General features: G+C 44.7%; 1 protein-coding gene across 6 annotated transcripts in view; it reads right to left on the bottom strand.

Moving 5' to 3' along the window:
* The window catches only part of ephb2b (eph receptor B2b), a 159,941-nt gene that overhangs the window by 25,468 nt on the left and 110,602 nt on the right, over positions 1–23,871 (bottom strand). For all 6 annotated transcript variants that reach the window (XM_024427129.1, XM_024427133.1, XM_024427130.1 and 3 more), the window contains exons 4-5: positions 11,438–11,593; positions 8,177–8,512 (exon numbers count right to left, since the gene is read on the bottom strand). In XM_024427129.1, coding sequence (XP_024282897.1) covers positions 8,177–8,512; positions 11,438–11,593 — 492 coding nt within the window. The remainder of the gene's footprint in view (positions 1–8,176; positions 8,513–11,437; positions 11,594–23,871) is intronic.

Below are 23,871 nucleotides of genomic sequence, written 5' to 3'. Positions count from 1 at the left end.
CCAGAAATAGAAGAGAAAGCAATTCCAAATGTAATCAAAGCAGAACAAAAAGGCCAGACAGGAACGTAACACATAAATATTTCAGAGAGCATCTTTCCCTCCGATACTTCAACAACCAGGAGATTAATTAGAGACCAGAGATGGAGAGGGATGGAGGAGGGAGGAGAGGTAAATATAATACAGCCCCCTTCTTCCTGTCTCCCACTTTGTTCTTACAATGCCTTCAGAAAGTATTCACATTCCTTGACTTTTTCGACATTTTGTTGTGTTGCAGCATGAATTGAAAATGTATTACATTTTTTGTTTTTGTCACTGGCCTACACACAAAACCTCATAATGTCAAAGTGGAATGATGTTTTAATTTTTTTTCTAATGAATTAAAAATGAAAAGCTGAAATGTCTTGAGTCAATAAGTATTCAACCCCTTTGTAATGGCAAGCCTAAATAAGTTCAGGAGTAAAAATCTGATTAATGGCTCCTATAGGAGAAAACTTGGAATGGATCATTGTAGTTACTCCACAAAAGTATCCTAATTGACAGAGTGAAAAGAAGGATGCCCAAACAGAATACAACTATTCCAAAACATGCCTCCTGTTTGCAACAAGGCACTAAAGTAATATTGCAAAAAATATGGCAAAGCAACTAACTTTTTGTCCTGAATACAAAGTGTTATGTTTGGGGCAAATCCAATACAACACATTACTGAGTACCACTCTTCATATTTTCAAGCATAGTGGTGGCTGCATCATGTTATGGGTACAGTATGCTTGTAATCATTAAGGACTGGACAGTTTTTCAGGATAAAAATAAATGTAATGGAGCTAAGCACAGGCAAAATCTAGAGGAAAACCTAGTTCAGTTTGCTTTCGAACAAGACACTGGGAGATGAATTCACCTTTCAGCAGGACAATAACTTAAAACACAAGGTCAAATCTACACTGGAGTTGCAAACCAATAGGAAAGTGAATGTTCCCGAGTGGCCGAGTTACAGTTTTGATTGAAATCTTCTTGAAAAAAATCTTGTCTAGCAATCATTAACAACCAATTTGACAGAGCTTGAAGAATTCTTAAAGAATAATGGGTAAATGTTGCACAATCCATGTGTGGAAAGCTCTTAGTGCTGTGTTTCCAAAACTCGGTCCTCTGAACCCCAAGGGGTGCACGTTTTGTTTTTTTCCCTAACACTACACAGCTGATTCAAATTATCAAAGCCTGATGATTAGTTGATTATTTGAATCAGCTGTGTAGTGCTAGGGCAGAAACCAAAATGTGCACAGTCCCGAGGACTCAGTCTGAGAAACCCAGTCTTAGAGACTTACCCAGCAAGACTCAGCTTTAATCGCAGCTAAAGTTTTTTTCTACAAATCATTGACTCAGGGGTGTGAATACTTATGTAAGTGAGATATTTATGTATTTTATTTTCAAAGAAAATTCAACAATTTCTAAAAACATGTTTTCATATTTTCATTAAGGGGTGTTGTGTGTAGATGGGTGACATTTCATTTTATTTCATGAATTTAGAATTCAGGCTGTAACACAACAAAATGTGAAATAGGGGTATGAATACTCTCTGATGGCACTGTAAATGTAAAAACAGAAATACAACTGAAAAAATATACACAAAAACATGAAGAAGGGTGTTTGCCAAAGAATTGTCATTTGTACTGACTTGCTTAGTAAAATAAAGGTAAAATAAAGGTAAAATTTAAAAAATAATAATAATTACAGATATATCATTTGGTCTTTGCATGAATTGATATTTACACCCAACTGTGGTTTTCTTCATTTTAAAATAGAAATGTCGCCTTTCACTCACAAGACACATTACTTATATATGTTTTGTTTAACCAGCACTGAAAATCTGAAAGCTCTTCAACCAGAAAATCAGGTTGTGCACAATCTCTTTTAGAGTCAGTTATTCTGACCTTTTATATTAACACATTCCAAGCAAAGATGTTAAATTATTCATGACTTATGCTTTACTCACCATCTCCACGAGCACACTGTGGGCAATAACAACAGTGAATAAATGACTGCATTAGTGCAATTTATTTACACATTTCAGCATCAATCAGAGCTATTCTGGCCTACAACAATTAGTTCCATCCTCACATGATACAACCCTTTACAGACCACTGGGCCAAAAGGGCCTGATTCTTTTTTTTTAACCCTGCTTGGTACTCATGCAATCTCTACTGCCATCTTCTTTCAAAAGTGTTCACAATTTAGTTAAACTCCAGAGACAGTATATGATAAAACCGACTGCATGACCTTTGTTTTTATATTTTTGTCTTGCCAAAACATAATCAATAGGTTATTCATACAATTTTTATTTTGTCTGGATAAAATATGTAGCATTGTACAAAGCATTGATTTATGAAAGTGAAGGGGGAAAAGGCTTAATAAAGTGCCAATCTATGCTCTAATTCTCTTAGGGTAGGAAGTAATTAAATGCATATTGAATGCGTAGGTTATCTAGCTAAAGTCATCTAACCTTACAGTCAGCTAGCTCCGCAGTCTGCATACCTAACGCCATATGCAAATGAAAATCACACACTCTCTGCTCTCTCTCCTGCCACTAGTTGGTCCTAAGTAGTAGCCACAGTATGTGCGTACTGTGCTGGCTGGAGCCCCAGTGTGTAGAGCTGTGCCACTCTGTCAGGGCTGGGCTGTGCTCCAGGTGTCTACAGAGGCCTCCTGTCTGTCTGGTCGCCTGACCCACACTGGCACCTTCCATATGTGCCCTTCCTGACACCTTCTGTCACTGTCACACCGCACACCCTGCATCCTATGCTGGCTAGCCTAGCAGCCTCTCTCTGCCCACTTCCCTCTACTACTGAATGCTGGACACATTAGCAGCACTGAAGCACAACAGAGGCGTGGAAAACACCCCTTTATTTCGAGCTGTAGTTTAGAAGGCATGAATATAAAAGCCCAGCATAAGAGGAATGAAGAATCAAGAGTATCAAATTTGAACTTAATGGGCTATTTTCATTGTTTTAGCTTGCTTTCATTTAGTTGTGGTGGCATTGGACAATGTCACTAAATTGGACAGAGCATAATCATTTATTGGAAGAGGTTTACCTGGCTGGCCCTACACCAGTGTTCCTCAGCAATGCCCATTGGAGCAGCCAAGCCGTCCCTAGTGGCCTGGTTATAGTTTGTTCCTAGTGGCCTGGTTACAGTTTGTTTCTAGTGGCCTGGTTACAGTTAATTCCCAGTGGCCTGGTTACAGTTAGTTCCTAGTGGCCTGGTTACAGTTTGTTCCTAGTGGCCTGGTTACAGTTTGTTCTTAGTGGCCTGGTTACAGTTTGTTCTTAGTGGCCTGGTTACAGTTTGTTCCTAGTGGCCTGGTTACAGTTTGTTCCTAGTGGCCTGGTTACAGGTTGTTCCTAGTGGCCTGGTTACAGGTTGTTCCTAGTGGCCTGGTTACAGGTTGTTCTTAGTGTCCTGGTTACAGTGTGTTTCTAGTGGCCTGGTTACAATTAATTCCCAGTGGCCTGGTTACAGTTCATTCCCAGTGGCCTGGTTACAGTTTGTTTCTAGTGGCCTGGTTACAGTTTGTTTCTAGTGGCCTGGTTACAGTTTGTTTCTAGTGGCCTGGTTACAGTTTGTATCTAGTGGCCTGGTTACAATTTGTTCCTAGTGGCCTGGTTACAGTTTGTTCTTTGTGAACTGGTTACAGTTAGTTTCTAGTGGCCTAAATAAATAAATAAAAAATAAAAAACAGTTTGTTCCTAGTGGCCTGGTTACAGTTCATTCCTAATGGCCTGGTTACAGTTTGTTCCTAGTGGTCGGTCTGGTTACAGTTTATTCCTAGTGGCCTGGTTACAGTTGGTTCCTAATGGCCTGGTTACAGTTTGTTCTTAGTGGCCTGGTTACAGTTCGTTTCTAGTGGCCTGGTTACAGTTTGTTCCTAGTGGCCTGGTTACAGTTTGTTCCTAGTGGCCTGGTTACAGTTTGTTCCTAGTGGCCTGGTTACAGTTTGTTCTTAGTGGCCTGGTTACAGTTTGTTCCTAGTGGCCTGGTTACAGTTTGTTCCTAGTGGCCTGGTTACAGTTTGTTCTTAGTGGTCTGGTTACAGTTTATTCCTAGTGGCCTGGTTACAGTTGGTTCCTAATGGCCTGGTTACAGTTTGTTCTTAGTGGCCTGGTTACAGTTCGTTTCTAGTGGCCTGGTTACAGTTTGTTCCTAGTGGCCTGGTTACAGTTTGTTCCTAGTGGCCTGGTTACAGTTTGTTCTTAGTGGCCTGGTTACAGTTTGTTCCTAGTGGCCTGGTTACAGTTTGTTTCTAATTGGCTGGTTACAGTTTGCCCTGGTAATTTAGGGGATAATTAAGTGGTAAATCTTCCCCAACTGTATGATAGTGGTGCGCCAGATTACAGCAGCCACCCGTGAGCTGAGTAATGGGATTCAGTCCCACAATGAGCTGCTCACCCGATAAGAAACCAATTCAGTCTCCTTCCTCCTTGTATTAGCAGCAGCTTCCCTGGCTCACCTTGGGCTAATGATACGCCTAAACAAACATGTCCTCTACAATTTAATAGAGCTACACACGGTATAGAACATAGTCAGAAGCATAAATGAGTAAATGGACTATGGAGGTCTGATTCATCAACTGCAGGGCTCCATGGAAGTCCCAGTCAGAATGCTAATGGTTTTGATTGAGGGATGAGGGAACATTGTTGCATCGACCATACGTACACTGTAACTATTGATGATCAGGGCAATCACTGTTGAGCAAAACATGACTATCCTCGCACCTACTGTAGAACCATTGTGATTCACTGCCTGTAAGGCAACACAAAATGGGACACTATCATTGATCATCTATACCATTCATTATCTATTTTGTGATTGGTGTAAAAGACATTCCCGGCAGACATGACTGACACGGTGATAACATGAATTCCTCTCAGAACCACAACATTTATCAGTCACTCATTGAAAGCTCTGGTGTTGGGCTTATGTGTTCCTCACTTAATCAAACAGCCCTTCAATGTGTGTGTGTGTGTGTGTGTGTGTGTGTGTGTGTGTGTGTGTGTGTGTGTGTGTGTGTGTGTGTGTGTGTGTGTGTGTGTGTGTGTGTGTCCATGCATGTGTGTGTGTGTGTCGGACCAGAGAAGTGAAGTGGACTTAGACTAGCGGTCTCTGTGTCTTTTAGAGCACAGGACAAAATCACATGCTGCCAGTGAGATGTCAGGGATGTGTCTGGTTAAACACTTAAAGGGGGGTGGTGGGATTTTAGCAACCATTTCATCCCCTAGCAATGATGATGAGAGAGAGAGAGATTGTGTGTGTTATGAATGATTAACCCCCATTAATCATTATGAAAGAAAGCTAAAGGCTAGCTTTGTCTTCAGCCATTTGTCCCCTCTACCCCTAGCCACTCTACATGTGTGTGGGTGTTTTCTGTGCCTTCCCACAGCCCAGGGGTATCATTCCAGCCCCCGAGGAGACAGCCAAAATAAACCATTGATTTTTTTGCTCAATAAGGCCTTGTTAAGGCTGCTCCCGTGCCACACAACAGATGAATCACTAAAGCAGTATAACCCAGGCAAGCAACTCCTGTATTAACATTCCAGCTCTAATAGTGTTACCAGAGGGTTGCAGATAGTATTCTGTGTCTGATGGTGGACTGAGGCATCACTACTCATCTGAGGGCTTGTTTCATCACTGCCCTCCTCTCTTCGTCTCTTGTCCTAACTCATCAAGTCATCGTCACACATTTGTGTCTCACTAAAAAAACTCCCACTCTGTTCTGCCACCCCTCCTCTGCCACAGACGTGCTGCCTCAGAGTCACACCAAATTACCTCTCTCTCCCCCTCTCCCTTTTTTCACTCTCCCTACTTCTCTCTTCTCTCCCTTTCTTTCTGTCTGTCCTTCTCTCGCTCTTTCTCTTTTCATTGTTTATAGGCCCACCATTAAATATTATGGAAAACATTGCGTTGATCATCTCTTTTCAATATTTGATGGAGGAGAAAAGCTGATCATTAGTGAATAGTTCGGTTGTGACTCATCATTATGAGGATTTCTGGGCTATTTATCAAGGCCAAAATCAGAACCCTTTCTGATTTTGTGGGAATTAGTCATATCCTCACAAAACAAGCGTCACTTTATTATGTGACTGACGCTACAGTATGAAAATAAATACTGCACTATTAGGCAAACATGCACGTCCTCAGTCACAGGAAAACTGTTGATGAGCATAACAGAGTGTGGTGGGGGTTACAGTATGTGTAATGTGCTTGATTGGGGGTGGTGAATGAGAACTTACCCTCGTCTCCTCACACCCCGTTCGTTTCCCCCTCGTCAACATATTCCAGCAGCCGAGGACGGGAGTCGTTCACATGAGGAACACTTTCACGCCAGTCACATCCAATTTACTTATTTATTTGTTTCTTTCAAGCCCCCAGCACATAGCTTTAGGTTCCAAACGTGTCTGATTAACAAAATACACACACGCACACACACACACACACTCACTCACGCACACTCACTTTCTCTCTGTAAGGTAAGGAGGAGGTACGGGGCCGGCACTGCTAATTAGGGGTGACATGATGTTTATGTAACCTCCAAGCTTCCCAAACCAGACACAATTACGGGCCCCTGGTCCCACTGACCCCGGCCCCAGCCCACTGTGGAACCACACAGCACTGCCCCTCTGTCCCGGCAGGACCCAGGCTGGTCACAGGGCAGGGGGAGGGGGAGTGAGCCAGAGTTCAGTCTCTTTAACAGCTCTCTCTGACGGGAGCTCTGGAGCTGTAATACAAAGTGACGGCCACTTCAGTGCAGAGCCCCCCAATTTCCGCCAGGACTCTATGGCAGGGGAAGGGGGAGAAGGCTGGGGCAGGGGTGGCAGACTTGTGGCCCAGTGTGTGAGAGTTAAAGCAGGGGCCTCATTAGAAGGCTTTACTGCACTCTGAGGCCGTCATTACCCCACCTCCCACATACACACACAATAACCACTTACTTCAAAACACACCATCAAAAAGAGGTGGTTCTTTCATTCAAAATCGATTTTAAACACAAGTTATATCAATAACTCAGATGTTTTTAAGCATTATTATTTGACTGACTACAGGATGCAACCTACTAGTATTGCATGCTGCTTTAAAAAAAAAGTCTGATTAAAATGTGTTGAAATGTGCTGTATGAGGCCCATATAGTGTATCTCACAGAATGCATAGCTGTTTCTTCCTTTTCAATACCTTTTATCTTACATGCATCTCTGCAAACTTCCTCGCTTGAATCATAGTGAGTCACATCCACGTAAGAACGTAAGTTGGAGGGAGAAGTTTTATATGTCCACTTTAATAATCCACAGTAACACAGGGCCTTGGGGAGCTCAGTCATAGAAGGCCAGTCAGATGAGAGATGACAGGCACTTACTCATACTGCCAACAGGACACAAAGCCCTGGCGTAGATAAAGCCTGTAGCCTGTATCCCCGCTCATCAGTGCTCCAGCAGCACAGCCTGGCACACCAAATGATGCGTCTCATACAGACAATTAAAGAGCAAATCAATTCTGCTGCTTGGATTGAATAATGGAGGCGCAGTCATTTACAACCACAAAGCACACAGTAGAAAACATGCACGGCTACCATAGTTACAGTAGACATTGATTGCAGCATGTTTCTCCAAGATCCCACAGATGAAAAAGTTAGGCCAATCACAAACAGACCTGTTTTTCATTAGAGGTTATTATTCACTGAAAGAACAATGGCTTCTTACTAATCTTCCCATTACTATTTTGGGTGCAGTTTTTAAGGCAGCTCGTAGAGGGCATGGGGATCATAGTGAATTCAAGGCTTATTACCAAAGACTTCATAAACTTAATAGGTAACACTAGAACTGAGTGGCTGGATGAAGCAAGGGCCTGAGATGTTAGGACTGTAATCACCACGCAGCAGTCAGGGGAGACAGGAGGGAGTGTCGTGCTCACTAAGCTGAGTTACTCTGTCTGAGAGCCCTGATGAGGTCACACTCTGAGGACCAACAGGCCATCAAACCCTGCCTGTGATGTCATCAACAATCCTCTCATTCCTGTTTAAGAACAAATATGCATACTTACTCCACACTAGAGGAATATGAAACTGCGTCATTGTGCGTGTGTGTGTGTGTGTGTGTGCCTGCGAGAGAGACATAGAGAGCATAAGGAAGAGTGTACTCACCAGCCTGGTTGGTTGTGATGTTGACGGAGGAGTACTGTGGTGAGTAGGGGCTCTGCTCGGAGACCCCATTGACGGCCTGCACCTCGAAGGTGTACTGTGTGTGAGCCAGCAGGTCACTGATGTAAACACGTGGCTCTGTCAGACCCAGCTGGCGGGGTACAAACTGGACATTGTCCCCACAGCGCGTGCAGCCTCCCCGGCCCCCTCCACAGCTCTTACAGATGATGTTGAAGACCACGTCCTCACGGCCACCTGACTCCCTAGGAGGCTGCCACTCCAGTATCAGAGACGTCTCATTCACGATAGACAGAACGTTCTGAGGAGCCGATGGCACCGCTGGAAACAAACAGACAATAGACAGTCAACTGAGATGGTTTCTGTTTGGAATGTGAGAAGCATTTACAGTAGTCTCATACACTACATGACCAAAAGAATGTGGTCGCCTGCTCGTCGAAACATTTCATTCCTAAATCATGGGCATTCATTTGAAGTTTGGTCCCCCCTTTGCTGCTATAACAGCCTCCACTCTTCTGGGAAGGCTTTCCACTAGATGTTGGAACATGTCTGTTGAGACTTGCTTCCATTCAGCCAAAAGAGCATTAGTGGGGTCAGGCACTGATGTTGGATGATTAGGCCTGGCTCACAGTTGGCGTTCCAATTCATCCCAAAGGTGTTTGATGGGGTTTAGGACAGGGCTCTGTGCAGACCAGACAAATTCTTCCACACTGATCTCGACAAACCATTTCTGTAGGACCTCGATTTATGCACGGGGGCATTGCCATACTAAACAGGAAAGAGCCTTCCCCAAACTGTTGCCACAAAGTTGGATGCACAGAATTGTCTAGAATGTCATTGTATGCTGTAGGATTAGGATTTCCCTTCACTGGAACTAAGGGGCCTAGCCCGAACCATAAAAAACAGCCCCAGACCATTATTCCTCCTCCACCAAACATTACAGTTGGCACTATGCATTCTGGCAGGTAGTGTTCTCCTGGCATCTGCCATATGCAGATTCGTCCGTTGGACTGCCAGATGGTGAAGCGTGATTCATCACTCTAGAGAATGCGTTTCCACTGCTGCAGAGTCTAATGGCGGCGAGCTTTACACCACTCCACCCAACGCTTGGCATTGCGCATGGTGACCTTAGGCTTGTGTGCACACAAGCCTAAGGTCACCATGCGCAATGCCAAACGTCGGCTGCTCGGGCATGGAAACCCATTTCATGAAGCTCCAGACAAACTGTTACTGCGCTTGCTTCCAGAGGCAGTTTGGAACGCGGTAGTGAGTGCTGCAACTGAGGACAGACGTGCTATGCACTTCAGCACCCGGCGGTACCGTTCTGTGAGCTTGTGTGGCCTACCACTTTGTGGCTGTGCCATTTTTGCTCCTAGATGTTTCCACTTCACAATAACAGCAATAACAGCACTTTTACGAACTGACTTGTTGGTAAGGTGGCATCCTATGACGGTGCCATGTTGAAAGTCACTGAGCTCTTCAGTAAGGCCATTCTACTGCCAATGTTTGTCTATGAAGATTGCATGGCTGTGTGCTCTATTTTATACACCTGGCAGCAACGGGTGTGGCTGAAATAGCCGAATCCACTAATTTGATGTGGTATCAGTACTTTTGTATATATAGTGTATGTGGAGTGTGGTTTGTCTACAGATTTAAGGTGTAAGAAAAACTAATGGACTCAATGTACTCTAGTTAGTTCAAAATAACTACTTCATGACATTTAATTCAGATGTTGGCAGGGGAATTAGGTTTCCTGTGTCCTTGGAGTTCTTGAGGGTAGGAATACCAGAACTAGTATCACCCTACTCAAATAACCCTTTCACTGGAGGAGAGAGAACCCACACTCCTACAAATACAGTACAGTCTCTTTGAGGTCTTTGCCTGGTATGCTCAACTAAATCCTTCCCCCAGGAAGCCCATTTAAACACACTGGACATCAACATGAAGATAGGATGACTTTTCATGTCCATGTTGTCACATATTTGTATCAATCTGTTGGTTATGTATAGCAGAGCATCATATGTACTGCAGGACAGAGAAAGTGACTGTTGCTCATACACAACCACTACTTATAGAGGCATTATTGGTTGAAAGTAACATTCCCCATGGCATCACATTTGACTGACAGCCCAAACAAACACAATGAGTACTGTTTATCTTTTACGGGCATGTGCAGCTAATTAGGGAGGATGCCCTCTCCAGGGCTAATGAGATAAACAACAAAATTCCCCCTGCCCATAAAGTCGTAAACCTGAATTGATCACTTATTTAACCGCCCTTTTAATTGGCTCCCATTAACAGACCTCCAGGCCTGGAGCAATGCCCATTGAAGCCCTCTGTGTCTCTCTCTCTCTCTCTCTCTCTCTCTCTCTCACACACGCAAAACAGCCTCCTAAACATTGTCTCTTTCCTGGGGAGGGCTGGAATGGGCGGCTAATGGCCCCTGTTAGCTTGAGGGCCACTCAGATGGGCCCGTTTCCCTCTTTTAATCATCCCGGGCCCGCTGCGTTTAATACCAGCGACGTGACGCTGCTTTCTCATTCACAACAGCTGCTCTGTTCCCAGAGCCGGGCTTATGCAAATCTCCTTTGTTGGAGGCGCTCAAATATTTCTGTCCCTCTCCCTTTCACAGAGGAGGGAAGGAGAAAAAAATTGCCTCGGTTGTGAAAGGAGCTCTCTCTCTCTCTCTCTCTCTCTCTCTCTCTCTCTCTCTCTCTCTCTCTCTCTCTCTCTCTCTCTCTCTCTCTCTCTCTCTCTCTCTCTCTCTCTCTCTCTCTCTCAGCACACTATATATACTGCATATTCCTCTCTGTCCCTCTCTGTGTTCATGTCTTCCCCTTAATCTTTATCCCGCCTGTGTTCTCTTTCTCTTTTCTTAGACCCTCCATTAACCACAAATTCAAATGGCTTCATTGGCATGACAAGAGGAATCTAGGCCTAGTCTATTCTCCCTGTCTGTCCCACTACAATGCTGCATGGCCTGGCCCAGTAACCTCTGCTCTGGCTGAGGGCAGCAGGGCTCTGTGATGTGAGGTGGGTAGGCTGGCCTATGTGTTTTGGGCCAGACCTGTTGGCAGTGCTGGGTGTATGTGAGGGACTGCTCTCTGACAGGCCTCCTCTGTTTCTGCTCAGAGAGGCTCTGGTGTCCTTTGATCTTTGATTCCTCTCAGTTCCTCAGGACCAGGGTGTGAAATTAAAAGAGTGTGTTTGTGTGTGTATGTGTGTGTGTTGGTCGATAGTACATACTTGTGCAGGGCATCTGGAAGGGATCTGAGTCAGTGCGATAGTAACCGTTGCGGCACACACAGTTAGTGGCTCCTTCATTGGTGGTGCGGCTGTTGATTGGACACTGCATGCAGGATACATCACCCTGTATAGGCTTGAAGAAGCCCGATGGACAAGCTGGGATAAAATCAGAAGAGAGGGAGAGATGAGATATGAACATATCCCCATTTACATACTGTATTTCATGTTTGGTCAGTTTTATTCCCTGTTTGGCTTCATCTCACTTTACGAGACATGTGGTCCAGAGACCACAATGCAAAAGAGACAAACACAGATCACAGCTGAGCATAAATATACATTAGTGCATCCTCCTCGCATGTGAGGGTTTCTCTGTGGAGATGACAACAGACAACATGTACAGTACTGTGTTTAACTTTAATTATTCAGCATGCTCACAGCACACTAATTGCCTGAGACCCTCTGGAGTGGTCTACTTCCTGTTAAGTGCTCTTTAAAGGTCCTCTACTCTTGCTAGGAGAGTGGCAGGAAAACTTGCAGCCATGGTTAGGGGTGGTGATCACACACTACTGTGTGTGTGTGTGTGTGTGTGTGTGTGTGTGTGTGTGTGTGTGTGTGTGTGTGTGTGTGTGTGTGTGTGTGTGTGTGTGTGTGTGTGTGCATGGGTACACATGTAAAAAAAAAAAAAAAAAGCAGTCAAGCACTACCATTTACAGTGAAACTCACTCTCCCTGATATCCTCTTCATCCTTACCTCAGTTACCCCCACTCCTGCCCCCACTCCCACCACACACACACACACACAGTGGAACCCTTCCCAGAATGCACAGCAGCCCCTGCTCAAGGACCATGTCAAGAGCTGTTTTTGTACTGGGGCCAAACCAGCTGAGGTTGGTATAGCTTGAGATAATCACCACCCACCTCCCTCCCTGTCTCCCCATCCGTAAAAGGAGGAAATGGAGTAGTATGGGGACTCGCTACGAGCTAAAGTCACGCATGAAAAATTCACACACAGGAGGTGCCACACTTATGAATGACCTTCACACAGTTATGAATGTCCTTATGCCAATGCTACCTGAGAGCTATCCTGTGATACATTATGTAACACTGGGATAAAAAAAATAAAAAAAATACATCTGGAGGGATCCTTATCCTGTTGAATACTCTGCACCATAACCCATCTCACAAACTCTCACTATGTTCCATATCTAGGAATAATAAAACCGTCATTTCCCTATCATCCCTGGTCTGAGCTGCCAATTACAGCTGGATTAAAGTGTGTGTCATATGGAAACGTCTGCAGCTGGAACTTTATTTGGAGAAGGTCAAATCACAAGGCAGGATAAGTCTGTGTTCAATCCCACTGTTTATACTAGGAAGACAGATACCAGTTCCCAGTGACCATGCTGGAACACCATGCTGGAGCAGGATTACTGCTCTTTTCCAATCCCCACTCCCCACAAACTCCCTGGAAAACACATCTCAATCATCGTCCTCTGTCCAAAACTGCTGCACACACTAGAGCACTGCTGTGCTTTAGTAGCCTAATCCCTGGCCCTGGCCCATCAAACTCAGATTCCTTAGAAAAAGTGTCACACAAACAGAGCAACATTTTCAGTGAGGCTGATGCATCCTGTGGAAAGATCATTGTCATAAACATCAGTCACAGGAAGCAGTATTGGGGATAAAACGGAGGAAATCTGATCAAGCTCTTCAATAAATATTAGTCTCAATATATAGTTTTCTTCTCCTGTGATTGATGGGGGAAAGCGACCTGGTACAGAGTGAAACATGAGGCTGGCACATTCACACTCCCAGTCACCAGAGTCACTGAATGAGGCCCCAGCTACAGATCTGTGGATTGGGACTGAGACTAAAGAACACAGTGGTCTATGGCAGTGAAGAGCTCAGAGGAGCGCCACCAAAGAAAATAGCAGAAAGAGCCAGCGAGAGGGAAAAGAGAAGAGGTGGAGCAGAGGAGAGAAAAAGAGAAAGACAGAAGGCAGTAGGCGGCGCTTAGGATTGAGTAATGGGTGTTTAGGGCAAGCATGTTTTATATTGGAAGAGGGAGTTGGGAAGGGGGAACAGTGTCAACAACTTGGCCTATTGTCTATTGTTTGGTAACCGGATATGGCCAGGTATCGCTTTTTCTGTCTTTATTGTTCCTACTGTCCTGTAGCATCCATGACAGAGACAGAGAGATAGAGAGACTGACAGACAAAGACACAGACAGACAAACAGACAGACCAGGCTGTGTTAGATGTGGGGCTCAGCTTGTCACCACCAGTCTTTCAAGAGGCTGTGTTGGAGGGCTGGGGAGCTGCTCGGTGTCAGATGTAGCCTACGGACAAGTACATAGCTCTGATTAAAAAGCAGATCAGCACTTTGATTCCCTCCTCACTCAGATTGGTAGTGTTGAGCTGTTTGATCACAATCTCCCTCAACTCGCTCAGTCAACATGCAATGGCTAAAGCCTTATTATGATGCAGCTTCAGACATCCCTCTGGCAAGGGGAGGTAATAATGAGGGGAATGTTCATTGCTGGAGTTTTATTTTCCCTCCTTTGATTCTTTTTAAATATATGTCTCTATTAATATCCTTAAATAAATAAGCACGTTTTCTCAGCTTTCTGGATTTTGACAGAAGTGATGAAACGCTGCATTAAGTCAAGAAGAAAAGGCGCACAGAAACATTCTAATGGAATTTATAAACACTTCAGATTTAATTTAGTGTCAGCTGTGTCAAAGGGTCCAGATCACCTCAAAGTGGTTCCAGGCACACGCCAAGAAAGGAAAGGCTTGGCTGTCACATCTCAATGACTGCTGTTTTCCAGAGCAGAGGCAACTCCGTGACTGGCTAGAGCCCAACCCTTTCTGTCTGTGTTATGAACTTTAATAACACATCCTGACATAAAGAATTGATTTGGGAGTACTGTTGACTCACTGTATAAAAAGGGTATTGTGAGAGGTAAGTCCTCCGTGCCAGGGAGCCAGTCAGGTTTTACAGCAGGTAATTTGCTGGTTGTTTCAAAGGCTTCCGGGAAGTTTCAGCCAGGCAAATGTATGTTAATTGAAAGAGAGAACCTGCAGCTCAAAGCCACTGTATCCAGCCTAGTCTGTGTGAAAAGGTGGGGCTCCATTGTTTTCAGTGGCAGTGCTGATGATGAAGCCAGCCACTCTACTGGAAGCATTCTGAGCTGACAGTGCATCTGGCTTCTCCAGCTCAGTTTGAACAGACACACACACAACACACACACACGTGCACGTACAGACACATACAGTACATGCACACACACGTACACAAATGCACAGACGCACACACACACAGACAGAAATATATGCAGGCAGCACAGCAGCAAAATGGTGTGCCCAGACAGTCAGGAAGAACCCAAACAAAGGCTGGGCATTTGACATTTCCATCATGGCTGTTTGAGCTGTGCAGTGCCTTACCATGGCCAGGGAATCATCTGGCTGATAACAGCCACTAATCCAGCCAAAGGCATGTCTATTGAGAGAAACCCATGACCTGTTCCACACCTCTCCCGTCCCCGTCCCGTCCCCCAGCAACCCCGCCCGACAGAGAGGTCCTTTGTCCACACCCCCCACGCCCTCTCCTGTTTCCCCATTCCTCCTATTCAGCTGCTTCAAAACCAGCCCCCAAAAATGCTGAATTTAATGAAAGCAGCATTCAAAAAGAGACAAGGGACAGAAAGGGGTAAGGTGTGTGTGCGTGAGTGTGCGTACATGCGTGTGTGAGTGTTCATTACGTGTGAGTGTGAAAGACAAAAGGCTGGAGGGGAAAGAACTGGAGGTGTGAGGTTTTGTTAGCGCAGCAGAAAAAAAGTGCTGAAAGCTGTGAAAATGGTCAGAGTCACAGGGCTTCTCTGTGTGGACGTTTTCTATTGTCACAGAGAGAGAGGGCCACTGTAGGGAGCGATGGGCTTGGTCGTCATGGCACTTCTGCTCTCTGTTTACTGTCTGTCTTCTGTATAAACAATTTGGATCACTGGGAAAAATAGATCAGATGTTATCCCTTAATAAGGATAGACCATAAAGAGAGAGGGGCTGTTTTGTACCATACTCACTCGCCGATGAAGGAGCAAATCGGATCCAAATTAGAAGAGCAAAAACTGTTAGCTATAATATGGACAATGAATACACTTGTACTGTTCTGAATCCTGAGATGTTTACTCTGCAGTGGTTTACTCTGTGATGAGGAGCTAACCTTGTGATGGGCCAGCCAGCTGTGCAAGCCATGGCCACAAGTTAACCTAAGGAGAGCATCCATATTGTAGGTAGGGGGTGTAGGTAAAGCCAGTCTGTCCCCTTCATGCCGACCCTTCCTTAGGGAACACACTTCTATTTGGCTGAGCAGTGACACACAGGGCCCCAGAATTCAATTAGGGCCCGGGCCGCGCCAGCTAATTCAATCAAGGAGGTGTGAAAGCAATTAGACGACTGGCATTCGCTTCACCCCACACACAGGCACAAATTAGATATTAATTTCCCTCTCTAGGTTTCCCTGTCTGATGCAATTAGCGTGCCTGTATCTCGGCGTGGCTCGCACTGGGGAGCAGGGTGTGAGGTTGACCAATGACCTACTGGACGTAAATTAAGCTCCTTTCCATTTCCTGGACAGGACAGGAACACTTCCTGTGTGAGTAAGTTGGACGCCCACTTGCACTAATAAGGAGAGGAGAGGGCTGGACTTCACAGTGATTCAGAGGCTGGGGTCAGAACAGCAGCCTTCACTGGTTGTGCAGTCCCCTCAAGGCCCAGTGAGTGATGGCTGCTTTCATCTTACATTCTATGTGTGTGAAGACTGCACATGTATGTAAGTCTATGTTGTCATTGTGTATTAATTATGCATGAATGTGTGTGTGAGTGTGTGTATCTGCAGAAGGATCTGGTAGGTGGGAGGTGAGTCATTGTCAGTGCCCCTGCTCTAAGCTATGTTCCTCTACAGTTGTCAGTGAGCTCTCCTCAGACAGCATCCAACCCAAATCCACCCAGCGGGCGCCATGGAGACAGATTAGGTGCTGCGGCGGAGCCCGTGTGAGTGGGAGATTAGTAGGAAACGTGTGACACCTGGGAAATGGCCTCTCAACAGCTGGAGAGGGGAGGGCCCAGGCTCACAATACAGACTAGAAAGCCGGCACATGTCCCAACACACACACACACACACACACACACACACACACACACACACACACGCACACACAATGCTGACAGAATGCATTTATAAACAACCCCTGGCCACAGCCCAGAGGACAATTTCAGCTAACTATACATCTCCTAGGTGCCAAATACCAGGCTCAGATGTACTCTGTACCCCAGTCTTGGTATCAGAGGTTTCTCTCACTGGGGCACAGAGTACATGAGTACGGCACAAAACAACCCCCAGTATAACTGCGGTATGGGTTAGCATTCAAGGACAAAAGGCACATGGGCCAGGTCAACATAGTAGCTCACTAAAAATAATCTGCTGGTGGATTAAGAATGTTGTAACCTGATAACAGCAGTAAAGTTATTTCCAGAAACCCAACGTCCTCATTCATTATCCCCATTCATTACACGTAAGAAACCAACAAACACCTCTACACACTTAGACCCTCTCCCCATACCTTATTGTCACATGTGGCAAACATTATCTTTCTCATTCAAACGACATATCCATAGTGTTCCTTGAGTTGGAACACCACGCAGTCGTAATGATTATCAGGTCATAAATACCGCCAAAATGTATAATCAGCAAAGGGAAAAGTGTCTTAACCACAGTATTTCCATAGTGTCTGATAACTACCATGTGTCAATAGAATGGGGGAAAGATGAAAGGGAAGAATCTCTGGAGCCATACATGCAGCACAGTAATAATGTCTGGAATTTTCACTGCTGCTTTTTTTTCCCTTCCTCGTTTTTTTCCACACTGAGTATAAAAACTGAAATGGGGTATGGTAAAATTACAGGCATTTGTGCCGACACAAAAAAATGTGAAGGGTCATTTCATGCAGGCAGATCACTTGACAGCTTGCTCTCTGGAGGGTCCAGGGGGCCAATCAGGTTGGAGGTAGACCCTCGAGCCCCGGCCTTGGTATATGAGGCTGCAGATGGTTGGGGTGTGGCCTGAGAGAGTCAGGCAGACCCCTGTAAAATAATTAATCTCCATTAAAGATGCCCTGTCAACCTCAACCTGCTACATCTCCTGCCTGCAGTCACAGGAGCTACCTCTGAAACTCCCCTTATCTCCCTACTGATAATTAGGATGATCACAAGAAATAGCAAAATAGGAAGATACATGCAGCATTGAATTGCCTGTAGAGATGACTGTTGTCAAGCACAAAAAAAACATACTTGACACATAGATCCTCAGTTGCTAAATCATGCTCTCTGGTGAAGTTACACAATGGTACGTCAAGTGGAATGTACAGTACCAGTTAAAGTTTGGACACCTAGTTATTCAAGGCTTTTTCTTTATTTCTACTATTTTCTACATTGTAGAATAATAGTGAAGACATCACAACTATGAAATAATACATATGGAATCATGTAGTAACCAAAAAAGTGTTAAACAAATCCAAATATATTTGAGATTTGAGATTCTTCAAAGTAGCCATCTTTTGCCTTGATGACAGCATTGCACACTCTTGGCATTCTCTCAACCAGATTCATGAGGTAGTCACCTGGAATGCATTTCAATTAACAGATGTGACTTGTTAAAACTTCATTTGTGTAATTTATTTCCTTCTTAATGTGTTTGAGCCAATCAGTTGTGTAGTGACAAGGTAGGGTTGGTAAATGGAAGATAGCCCTATTTGGAAGTCCATCATTACTTTAAGAAATGAAGGTCAGTCAATCCTCCACAGGAATGGAAGACCCAGAGTTACCTCTGCTGCAAATGCAAAAGTTCATTAGAGTTACCAGCCTCAGAAATTGGCAACTAACTGCACATCAGATGGCAGTCCAAATAAATGCTTCACAGAGTTCAAGTAACAGACACATCTCAACATCAACTGTTCAGAGGAGGATGCGTGAATTTATTTATATTTATTTATTTTACCTTTATTTAACCAGGTAGGCAAGTTGAGAACAAGTTCTCATTTACAATTGCGACCTGGCCAAGATAAAGCAAAGCAGTTCGACAGATACAACGACACAGAGTTACACATGGAGTAAAACAAACATACAGTCAATAATACAGTATAAACAAATCTATATACAATGTGAGCAAATGAGGTGAGAAGGGAGGTAAAGGCAAAAAAGGCCATGGTGGCAAAGTAAATACAATATAGCAAGTAAAACACTGGAATGATAGTTTTGCAATGGAAGAATGTGCAAAGTAGAAATAAAAATAATGGGGTGCAAAGGAGCAAAATTAATTAATTAATTAAATACAGTTGGGAAAGAGGTAGTTGTTTGGGCTAAATTATAGGTGGGCTATGTACAGGTGCAGTAATCTGTGAGCTGCTCTGACAGTTGGTGCTTAAAGCTAGTGAGGGAGATAAGTGTTTCCAGTTTCAGAGATTTTTGTAGTTCGTTCCAGTCATTGGCAGCAGAGAACTGGAAGGAGAGGCGGCCAAAGAAAGAATTGGTTTGGGGGGTGACTAGAGAGATATACCTGCTGGAGCGTGTGCTACAGGTGGGAGATGCTATGGTGACCAGCGAGCTAAGGGGGGACTTTACCTAGCAGGGTCTTGTAGATGACATGGAGCCAGTGGGTTTGGCGATGAGTATGAAGCGAGGGCCAGCCAACGAGAGCGTACAGGTCACAATGGTGGGTAGTATATGGGGCTTTGGTGACAAAACGGATTGCACTGTGATAGACTGCATCCAATTTGTTGAGTAGGGTATTGGAGGCTATTTTGTAAATGGCATCGCCAAAGTCGAGGATTGGTAGGATGGTCAGTTTTACAAGGGTATGTTTGGCAGCATGAGTGAAGGATGCTTTGTTGCGAAATAGGAAGCCAATTCTAGATTTAACTTTGGATTGGAGATGTTTGATATGGGTCTGGAAGGAGAGTTTACAGTCTAACCAGAAACCTAAGTATTTGTAGTTGTCCACGTATTCTAAGTCAGAGCCGTCCAGAGTAGTGATGTTGGACAGACGGGTAGGTGCAGGTAGCGATCGGTTGAAGAGCATGCATTTAGTTTTACTTGTATTTAAGAGCAATTGGAGGCCACGGAAGGAGAGTTGTATGGCATTGAAGCTTGCCTGGAGGGTTGTTAACACAGTGTCCAAAGAAGGGCCGGAAGTTTACAGAATGGTGTCGTCTGCGTAGAGGTGGATCAGAGACTCACCAGCAGCAAGAGCGACCTCATTAATGTATACAGAGAAGAGAGTCGGTCCAAGAATTGAACCCTGTGGCACCCCCATAGAGACTGCCAGAGGTCCGGACAGCAGACCCTCCGATTTGACACACTGAACTCTATCAGAGAAGTAGTTGGTGAACCAGGCGAGGCAATCATTTGAGAAACCAAGGCTGTCGAGTCTGCCGATGAGGATGTGGTGATTGACAGAGTCGAAAGCCTTGGCCAGATCAATGAATACGGCTGCACAGTAATGTTTCATATCGATGGCGGTTAAGATATCGTTTAGGACCTTGAGCGTGGCTGAGGTGCACCAATGACCAGCTCTGAAACCAGATTGCATAGCAGAGAAGGTATGGTGAGATTCGAAATGGTCGGTAATCTGTTTGTTGACTTGGCTTTCGAAGACCTTAGAAAGGCATGGTAGGATAGATATAGGTCTGTAGCAGTTTGGGTCAAGAGTGTCCCCCCCTTTGAAGAGGGTGATGACCGCAGCTGCTTTCCAATCTTTGGGAATCTCAGACGACACGAAAGAGAGGTTGAACAGGCTAGTAATAGGGGTGGCAACAATTTCGGCAGATAATTTTAGAAAGAAAGGGTCCAGATTGTCTAGCCCGGCTGAGTTGTAGGGGTCCAGATTTTGCAGCTCTTTCAGAACATCAGCTGAATGGATTTGGGAGAAGGAGAAATGGGGAAGGCTTGGGCGAGTTGCTGTTGGGGGTGCAGTGCTGTTGACCGGGGTAGGAGTAGCCAGGTGGAAAGCATGGCCAGCCGTAGAAAAATGCTTATTGAAATTCTCAATTATGGTGGATTTATCAGTGGTGACAGTGTTTCCTATCTTCAGTGCAGTGGGCAGCTGGGAGGAGGTGTTCTTATTCTCCATGGACTTTACAGTGTCCCAGAACTTTTTGAGTTAGTGTTGCAGGAAGCAAATTTCTGCTTGAAAAAGCTAGCCTTGGCTTTTCTAACTGCCTGTGTATAATGGTTTCTAGCTTCCCTGAACATCTGCATATCACGGGGGCTGTTCGATGCTAATGCAGAATGCCATAGGATGTTTTTGTGTTGGTTAAGGGCAGTCAGGTCTGGGGAGAACCAAGAGCTATATCTGTTCCTGGTTCTAAATTTCTTGAATGGGGCATGTTTATTTAAGATGGTTAGGAAGGCATTTAAAAAAAATATCCAGGCATCCTCTACTGACGGGATGAGATCAATATCCTTCCAGGATACCCCGGCCAGGTCGATTAGAAAGGCCTGCTCGCTGAAGTGTTTCAGGGAGCGTTTTACAGTGATGAGTGGAGGTCGAATGACCGCTGACCCATTACGGATGCAGGCAATGAGTCAGTGATCGCTGAGATCTTGGTTGAAGACAGCAGAGGTGTATTTAGAGGGGAAGTTGGTTAGGATGATATCTATGAGGGTGCCTGTGTTTAAGGCTTTGGGGAGGTACCTGGTAGGTTCATTGATAATTTGTGTGAGATTGAGGGCATCAAGTTTAGATTGTAGGATGGCTGGGGTGTTAAGCATGTTCCAGTTTAGGTCGCCTAGCAGCACGAGCTCTGAAGATAGATGGGGGCAATCAGTTCACATATGGTGTCCAGAGCACAGCTGGGGGCAGAGGGTGGTCTATAGCAGGCGGCAACGGTGAGAGACTTGTTTTTAGAGAGGTGGATTTTTAAAAGTAGAAGTTCAAATTGTTTGGGTACAGACCTGGATAGTAGGACAGAACTCTGCAGGCTATCTTTGCAGTAGATTGCAACACCGCCCCCTTTGGCAGTTCTATCTTGTCTGAAAATGTTGTAGTTTGGAATTAAAATTTCTGAATTTTTGGTGGTCTTCCTAAGCCAGGATTCAGACACAGCTAGAACATCCGGGTTGGCAGAGTGTGCTAAAGCAGTGAATAGAACAAACTTAGGGAGGAGGCTTCTAATGTTAACATGCATGAAACCAAGACTATTACGGTTACAGAAGTCGTCAAAAGAGAGCGCCTGGGGAATAGGAGTGGAGCTAGGCACTGCAGGGCCTGGATTCACCTCTACATCGGCAGAGGAACATAGGAGGAGTAGAATAAGGGTGCGGCTAAAAGCAATAAGTATTGGTCGTCTAGAACGTCTGGAACAGAGAGTAAAAGGAGGTTTCTGGGGGCGATAAAATAGCATCAAGGTATAATGTACAGACAAAGGTATGGTAGGATGTGAATACAGTGGAGGTAAACCTAGGTATTGAGTGATGAAGAGAGAGATATTGTCTCTAGAAACATCATTGAAACCAGGAGATGTCATTGCATGTGTGGGTGGTGGAACTAATAGGTTGGATAAGGTATAGTGAGCAGGACTAGAGGCTCTACAGTGAAATAAGCCAATAAACACTAACCAGAACAGCAATGGACAAGACATATTGACATTAAGGAGAGGCATGCTTAGTCGAGTGATCAAAAGGGTCCAGTGAGTGGAGGGGTTGGTTGGGGGTCACGGCGATTTAGACAGCTAGCCAGGCCATCGGTAGCAAGCTAGCATAGGATGGAGGTCTGTTGTTAGCCACCTCTTGCGTTCCGTCAGTAGATTAGTGGGGTTCCGTGTGGAACCAGGCCTTCATGGTAAAATTGCTGCAAAGAAACCACTACTATAGGACATCAATAAGAAGAATAGACTTGCTTGGGCCAAGAAACGTATGTACATTAGACCAGAGGAAACCTGTCCTTTGGTCTGATGAGTCCAAATTTGACATTTTTGATTCCAACCGCCGTGTCTTTGTGAGACGCAGAGTAGGTGAACGGATAATCTCCAGATGTCTGGTTCCCACCGTGAAGCATGGAGGTGTGATGGTGTGGGGGTGCTTTGCTGGTGACACTGTCTGTGATTTATTTCGAATTCAAGGCATACTTAGCCTGCATGGCTACCACAGAATTCTGCAGCGATACACCATCCCATCTGGTTTGGGTTTAGTGGGACTATCATTTGTTTTTCAACAGGACAATAACCCAAAACAAACCTCCAGGCTCCTTGTGGTTAGAGAGTTGGACTAGTAACCGGAAGGTTGCAAGTTCAAACCCCCGAGCTGACAAGGTACAAATCTGTCGTTCTGCCCCTGAACAGGCAGTTAACCCACTGTTCCTAGGCCGTCATTGAAAATAAGAATTTGTTCTTAACTGACTGGCCTAGTTAAATAAAGGTAAAATAAATAAAAATTTGACCAAGAAGGAGAGTTATGAAGTGCTGCACCAGATGACCTGGCCTCCACAATAACCCGACCTCAACCCAATTAAGATGGTTTGGGATGAGTTGAACAGCAGAGTGAAGAAAAAGCAGCCAACAAGTACTCATAATATGTGGGAACTCCTTCAAGACTGTTGGAAAAGCATTCCAGGTGACTACCTCATGAAGCTGGTTGAAAGAATTCAAAGAGTGTATGAAGCTGTCATCAAGGCAAAGGGTGGCTACTTTGAAGAACCTAAAATATAAAACACTTTTTTGGTTACTACATGATTCCACATGTTATTTCATAGTGTTGATGTCTTCACTACTATTCTACAATGTAGAAAATAGTAAAAATAAAGGAAAACCCTGGAATGAGTAGGTGTGTCCAAACATTTGACTGGTACTCTAGGTGTTACTCCTCCCCAGCTCATTATAGTCACTGATGTTGTCAGTGGTAAGGAGGACAAGAGTCTGCTCCTGTCTTTATCCACACAAGGCATTTCAGACAGGTGCTAAAAGGAGTTACTCTATTCATCATCTCTACTGGCTTTGTACTGCAACACTTCACACTGTGAATGGTTTTACATAAAGCACATAGCTGTATCTCTCAGACTGATTCAACGCAGATTCACTCAGCACTGCATGCTACCATGATTTAAGAGAGTCATGGTGGCTATTGTACTGGGAGTGTTACAGTGATCCAGGATGGGGAGGAAAAAAGGACTTTCTCCATCGGCACTTGAACGGGAATTCTCTGTTGAGAATTAGAGACGTAAGGGACAAGTAGGAAACGGGACGACGTAGAAGTGATCTCGTGTCAGAATTTCTCCCGTCACTGTGAGGGGGACAAAGGACGTGGACACATACCCTTATACACCCCCTCCCATGGGAACAGCTTACCTGCCAATACTCAGGACACACCCAACAACATGGGGATTGGG

This window comes from Oncorhynchus tshawytscha, linkage group LG07, assembly GCF_018296145.1.
Source record: "Oncorhynchus tshawytscha isolate Ot180627B linkage group LG07, Otsh_v2.0, whole genome shotgun sequence".
NCBI lineage: Eukaryota > Metazoa > Chordata > Actinopteri > Salmoniformes > Salmonidae > Oncorhynchus > Oncorhynchus tshawytscha.
The sequence above is the reverse complement of the archived record's forward strand: the minus strand, read 5'-3'. Positions and strand labels throughout refer to the sequence as shown.